We start from the raw sequence: 6491 nt of genomic DNA on the forward strand, positions 1-6491 counted from the left end.
GGTTTGAGGGTGTTAACACCTTGAGAATTGCCAACTGTGCTGTTGGAACCTACAGACGCGACATTACAAATAACAGTGGTGCATAAGCGGGTTTGTTTGTTTCTAAGATTTGAAACCCAAAGGTGTGTTCAATCCAAGATCATTATATAACCTATACATCTATCTTTGTATTTTCTTGTTGTTGAGGCATTCTACTACTACTACACTGACTCGTATTCATACAAAAAGATGAATGTATAGTTTAGCATCAAGATACAGTATGTATAGTTTATATAATAATCTATATAACATACATCATACATAGCTGTTTCTTGACATTATAGAGGCTCCAGACGAAAAAAAATTTCTTTTGTTATGGAATCGAACCATTTATCATGCAATAGGTCTAAGTTTAGACCACTATTTATAAATCAAAAATTCAAAAAAAAAAAAAAAACAAATCGAACTAAATGGGTATTAGATAATGGACCTTTTTGTTAAACTGATAATGGGCCTGATAAGCCCAAATTATAGGAAGCACCGATACATTCCACGTTGGGAACATTGCCACGTGTACTCCTATTATTGGAGAAAATCTCCACCATATGAAAAAGACACTCACGCGCTTCTTCGTCGTTCCAATTTTATTTTTAAAAAGATAATTCGTAAAATTAAAATTAAAATAAATAAAAATTAAAAAAATCTCTCTATCTTCTTCTCCTCTCATCCTCGTCTCTCAAGCCACCTCCTCCAATGGCGAGAGTTCTAGTCTCGTCTCCGTCTTCGTTCTTCGGTTCTCCGTTGATTAAACCGTCATCATCTTTTCGCTACGGTGGAAGTAAAGCCGGAGGAGGAAGCGTTCAATTTCTACCATACCGGAGTAGTAGTAATAAGCTTTTCACTACTTCAACTACCGTACGATTCAGCTTAAACGAGATTCCTCCTCTCCATGGATTAGATTCATCTGTAGACATCGGAGCGATTCTCACCAGAGCGGAGTCTTTTCTCTATACAATTGCCGACGCCGCCGTGGTTGGTGCTGATTCCGTCGTATCTACTGATCCCACCGCCGTGCAGAAGAGTGGTGGTTGGTTTGGTTTTATCTCTGATGGTATGGAATTGGTGCTTAAGGTGAGTGCTCAATTCCGATCTCTGTGTGTTTAGAATTAAGCAAATGTTTCTGGAATTGTCTTTTTGGTAGCTTTAAGTGTTTTGTGTTTTGGAATTGTTAGATATTGAAGGATGGACTCACAGCAGTTCATGTGCCTTACGCTTATGGATTTGCGATTATCTTGCTTACGCTTATCGTCAAAGCAGCCACGTATCCTTTGACAAAGCAACAGGTGAGTGAGTGAGTTAGTGAGAGTATAGTAGAGCTTTGCAGCTCTTTTGATTCAGTTTTGACATATGGAATGAGAATTTGAGAGCAGTGTTTGATGGATTTTGGAATCTTTGGCTTAAGGTTGAATCAACACTAGCGATGCAAAATCTTCAACCCAAGATTAAAGCGATTCAACAACGTTACGCAGGCAATCAGGTAATTTAACTCAAAAAGCTAGAATCTGAGCTACTTGTTGATGATTGAGTCTGACTCTGACTGTTTGTTCTGTTTTTTTTTATATGTAGGAGAGAATACAACTAGAGACATCACGCTTGTATAAACAAGCTGGTGTGAATCCATTGGCAGGTACTTCTCTAGAAGTTATGAGTTTTGTATTCCAGTTTTTGCTTACTAAATTTTGCTGATATTGTGCACATTCTTATTGTTTTGATGTTAGGTTGCTTACCAACTTTAGCAACCATACCAGTTTGGATTGGTTTATACCAAGCTCTCTCCAACGTGGCTAATGAGGTACATGTCTCTTTCTGAACAACTAGAGAGACCAGATAAGTTGGTTGGTAAAGATTGTTATTTATTCTCAATTTGTGCTTGAATTTTGTTTTTCTTGCAGGGGCTTTTTACAGACGGTTTCTTTTGGATTCCGTCTCTGGGTGGACCGACAAGTATAGCTGCTCGGCAGAGTGGATCCGGCGTATCGTGGCTTTTTCCGTTTGTGGTAATGGAAGAAAAAAAAACTGTTTACTTAAGTGAAGATATTTTCTTTCTCATGTGATACTTATCTTATTACTAAGCTCGTGTTCCGTGGTGCAGGACGGGCATCCACCATTGGGATGGTACGACACTGCAGCTTATCTTGTTCTACCAGTTCTCCTTATCGTCTCCCAGTATGTGTCAATGGAGATTATGAAGCCTCCTCAAGTGAGAAATAACACGAGCTTCTTTCCTTTTCCTATAACTAAAGCACTTTGGTATGATTGTTCTGAAACCGAATTTCATTTCCTCAGACAGATGATCCTGCCCAGAAGAATACGCTTCTTGTTTTCAAGTTTCTTCCTCTCATGATCGGTTACTTCGCATTGTCTGTTCCATCAGGATTATCTATCTACTGGTTTGTTTCTCTCACCTTGAAACTCTCATATATCCATTTGATTCATGCCCTTGATCTACATCAAATGTTTTGTCTAGCTTAGTCTAGATTGATCATCCTCAAAATGTATATTAGATGGGTTAAAATTTCCATGAATACGAAGTTTGTTGTTGGATTAAGGAACTATCTAGTGTGACTATATTATGCGGCAACAATATGATTTTTTATGTGTATATTGGGAGGATCAAGTTCTTAGTTAATACTTGTTATAATGCTGCTGCTTATGTTAAACTATCCTATGGTTTTAGGTTCACAAATAATGTACTTAGCACCGCCCAACAAGTATATCTGCGTAAACTAGGTGGTGCAAAGCCCAATATGGATGAAAACGCAAGCAAGATAATAAGTGCCGGACGGGCAAAGAGATCTATTGCTCAGCCTGACGATGCTGGCGAAAGGTAAGTAAATCCTGTTTCTACTGGAGAATTTTTATCTCCCATATCAAATGTTTTGCTTACAAGTTTGTCAATTTACCGACAAATGTATTGTGGACTACAACAGATTTAGACAACTAAAGGAGCAGGAGAAGCGCAGCAAGAAGAACAAGGCTGTTGCAAAAGATACAGTCGAATTGGTAGAATCGCAGTCTGAGTCAGAAGAAGGATCGGATGATGAGGAAGAAGAGGCTCGTGAAGGAGCGTTAGCTTCAAGCACAACAAGCAAGCCGCTTCCTGACGTTGGCCAACGAAGAAGCAAAAGATCGAAAAGGAAACGCACTGTATAGAACCAAAAACAAACAAAATTGGTAGCAAGGGGAAAAGAAAGAGAGAGAGATTTAAATGTTGTACTTTAGTCTGATCTTTTGCACACACACAAAGTCCGGCAATATCTAAAATTAGGGCATAAAAAAGATCATTTTAAAGTTACGTGCAGTAGTAGTTGATCAAAAGTAAATTGATTGTATTTCTGTGATTCTCTTTTTTACAAAATGTATTAACGTAAATGTGTGTATTAATATGACATTCAACATGTCCACGTCAAATTTTGTTGTCCCTTTGTTGTAAACTCGTACCATATCGTTTGTGAATTTTCATAGATGTTACAGTTTATTCAATTTTTATAGAAGAACTCCTAAATCATCGTCAAAACACGGTAAACTTTTTAATGTGTGTAACGAATAAACGATTAGTTACTTTAGTAATCTAAGCTTCGTTTAAACTACTTGGGAAATGGAATCCAAGTTGTTGTTACTAGTTAGTGCTACTTTGTTTAATAAACAGAGCATACAATTCCCAATGTATAAATAAAACAACAATTACATCCTGACAAAGATACATTTGCCTCTTTGGATTGGGCATGGATTAGATAAAATAGAGAGAAGTAACATTAGGGATTGGGCTAATGAGGCCCGAGAAAGGGTAGCACGGTTTCCAAATTCTCGAAGTTGCCTAAGTTAGACAAAAACACTCTTATTTTGTTGTTCTTGTCATTTGTCGTCTTCATGTGGTTGTCAAAGAACCCTTATACTAATCTGAACGAATATAACATGTCAGTCTAGCCTTATTACACTAATATCTAGAGAAACTTGTCATGCTGTTACGGTCATGAGTCATAATAGAACAAGCTTAAAAAAATAACACATTTTATAGATGACTACACACAATTATGAATAATATAGAAAATGACATTAGTACACCTTACGCGTAATTTTGTTTACTCATCATAAATAACTTGTAAACATGATATATGAGAAGTTGTGAACGTTTATATAAAAATTACCTTTGGTGTCTACATGGTTAATATCATAGTAAAAAGCAAACTTGTTGGAACCAGCTAAGCATATTTTTAAAAATGTCATTTTCCAACCATCCAATATAGTGATATTTACCAAAGAAAGACATTAGGAGTAATCTTCCAATGAAGGAAAACAAATTAAAGGCTTCATTACAGTCACAAACCGATTACGAATATGCCATCATTATATACCCTAAAGAGCTTTGAAACTTTTTGACTCATAGAATCCAATATTCATAACTTTATAAACTGACAATAAAGCCCTTCATCTCCTTAAACCCACATGCTAAAATCATTGCCTAACTACCTCAAACATCAAAAGGTTACTTTCGTCATTCCAATACGGCAAAACTTCATGCATATCAAAGAACTTAAGCTTATTTATACACACACGTCGCATTGTCACATCTTTCACACAAAAAGAGTACCAAAAGCAAAAACACAATGGCTAAAACCTCTCTCCCTCTGGCCGCCTCTTTCCTCCTCCTCATCTCCTTCTCCTCCGCCGCAGACACCGGCCGTCTCTTCCTCACCGTCGTCAACAACTGTCCCTTCACCGTCTGGCCAGCCATTCAGCCTAACGCCGGCCACCCCGTCCTAGAGAAAGGTGGCTTCGCTCTCCCAACCTTCACTCACCGTTCCTTCTCCGCCCCAACCACACACTGGTCCGGTCGCATCTGGGCTAGAACCGGTTGCGCCCACTACAACGGCAAGTTCTCCTGCATGACCGGAGACTGCGGAAACCGCCTCGAATGCAACGGTCTCGGCGGTGCAACACCAGCTTCTCTCGCTCAGTTCGACCTCCACCATGGTGGACACAAAGACTTCTCCTCTTACGGTGTGTCTCTCGTCGACGGCTACAACGTTCCTATGACTGTGACTCCTCACGAAGGACATGGTGTCTGTCCCGTCGTTGGCTGTCGTGAAGATCTTCTGAAAACGTGTCCGGGTCATCTTCAGGTCCGGTCGCACGCTGGACACGTGGTGGCTTGTAAGAGTGGGTGTGAAGCTTTCCATTCAGACGAGCTGTGTTGCCAAGGCCATTACAATAGTCCTAACACGTGTAAAGCTTCGAGCCATTCGTTGTTCTTCAAGCATGCGTGTCCTTCGACTTTCACATTTGCTCATGATAGTCCTTCGCTAATGCATGACTGTTCTTCTCCTAGAGAGCTCAAAGTTATCTTCTGCCACTAATTATGTGTCTCTACTTAGTGATGTTGTACCGATCTATCTTACCTTCGTTTGGTTTACTTTGGTTCTGATTGGTTTAGTTTGCGATTTCCCGGTTCAGATATGTAGTCCCAACTATGAAATTATGTATTATTATCTTGAAATTGCTTTCTCTTTATTTCTCTTTTTAGTTTGGTTCACTGTTAAACACTTAAAACTTTCACATAAACCATTTTGGTCTAAAACTTTCACATAATAGAATGGTAATATTTTAAAAAATTTGGTTGAAGAATAAACCATTTTGAAAAGGATGATATTTGGAATCGATATTTAGAGAAAGAGTACATTGTTTTATTCGAGGCATGCAGGCTAACGCAGTGTCTTGTTCTATCACTTTTTTATCTTTTTGTGTTTGTCGGTAGATATTTTATTTCACGAGTTTCCACATTTCAAAAGTATATGAAATGTAAATAAAATTTCTCACCGTTGTATAATTTGCTAAACAATGAATGCAAGTACTATTTCGGTTGTAAAAAACAGAAATCTGAACTGTACGGTGGCTATTTTGTATTTGCAGAAGAAAAGTCCGATAAAGAACGAATTATTTGATGTACATGATATAATCACAAGAATACGTTAGGCATGAAAATGAAACAAACGAAAAAGCTGCATTCTCACGTGAAAGATTCTCGTTTCCGTTTTGTGCGTGAGAGAGATTTTACACTTCTTTTGTAAAAGTTGGATATCCTGAGATAAAAGATCCTTTTCAAAAAGAAAAAGAAATTAAAGAAGAATTATTAGTGTTAGGACGTCAATAAGTGTAAGCTCAATCAATTTATAAAAAGATGATACTACTAGATTTAACATAAATTGGTTCAAAATTTATATACTCTCACCTCTCTCTAATTAACCAAAAAAAAAAATTATGTAAAAATATTACTTAATAAACAGTTATTGTATTGATACATTCACTAATTCATTAAGACTTTCATTCTTACCATAAATTGTAGGATCCGATGAAGCAGTAATTAACTTGTTGTTAACAGAAACAACTACTAACATTTTTTTTTTAAGTAGTGATTTTAGGTTTATTGTACCAGAAACAGAAGAAAAACGCCA

At 37.5% G+C, this 6491-nt stretch overlaps 2 protein-coding genes across 2 annotated transcripts; both read left to right on the top strand.

Moving 5' to 3' along the window:
• On the top strand, positions 650-3457 carry LOC104786821 (inner membrane protein ALBINO3, chloroplastic). The gene is made up of 10 exons (XM_010512277.2): positions 650-1110; positions 1212-1322; positions 1442-1516; positions 1606-1666; positions 1758-1831; positions 1932-2036; positions 2132-2239; positions 2326-2429; positions 2717-2866; positions 2970-3457. Exons 1-10 carry the CDS (start codon positions 733-735, stop codon positions 3190-3192), a joined length of 1389 nt encoding a protein of 462 aa, XP_010510579.1. The 5' UTR covers positions 650-732; the 3' UTR covers positions 3193-3457.
• LOC104786822 (osmotin-like protein) lies at positions 4594-5556 on the top strand. The gene has a single exon (XM_010512278.2). The coding sequence runs from the start codon at positions 4647-4649 to the stop codon at positions 5394-5396; it is 750 nt and encodes a 249-aa protein (XP_010510580.1). The 5' UTR covers positions 4594-4646; the 3' UTR covers positions 5397-5556.

Source organism: Camelina sativa, chromosome 5, assembly GCF_000633955.1.
Source record: "Camelina sativa cultivar DH55 chromosome 5, Cs, whole genome shotgun sequence".
In the NCBI taxonomy this organism is placed as follows: domain Eukaryota; kingdom Viridiplantae; phylum Streptophyta; class Magnoliopsida; order Brassicales; family Brassicaceae; genus Camelina; species Camelina sativa.

Coding starts and splice junctions, on each gene's coding strand:
- LOC104786821 (XM_010512277.2), top strand. CDS start 733: ATGGCGAGAGTTCTAGTCTCGTCTCCGTCTTCGTTCTTCGGTTCTCCG. Junction 1,111..1,211: donor GTATGGAATTGGTGCTTAAG/GTGAGTGCTCAA, acceptor TGGAATTGTTAG/ATATTGAAGGATGGACTCAC. Junction 1,667..1,757: donor TGGTGTGAATCCATTGGCAG/GTACTTCTCTAG, acceptor TTTTGATGTTAG/GTTGCTTACCAACTTTAGCA.
- LOC104786822 (XM_010512278.2), top strand. CDS start 4,647: ATGGCTAAAACCTCTCTCCCTCTGGCCGCCTCTTTCCTCCTCCTCATC.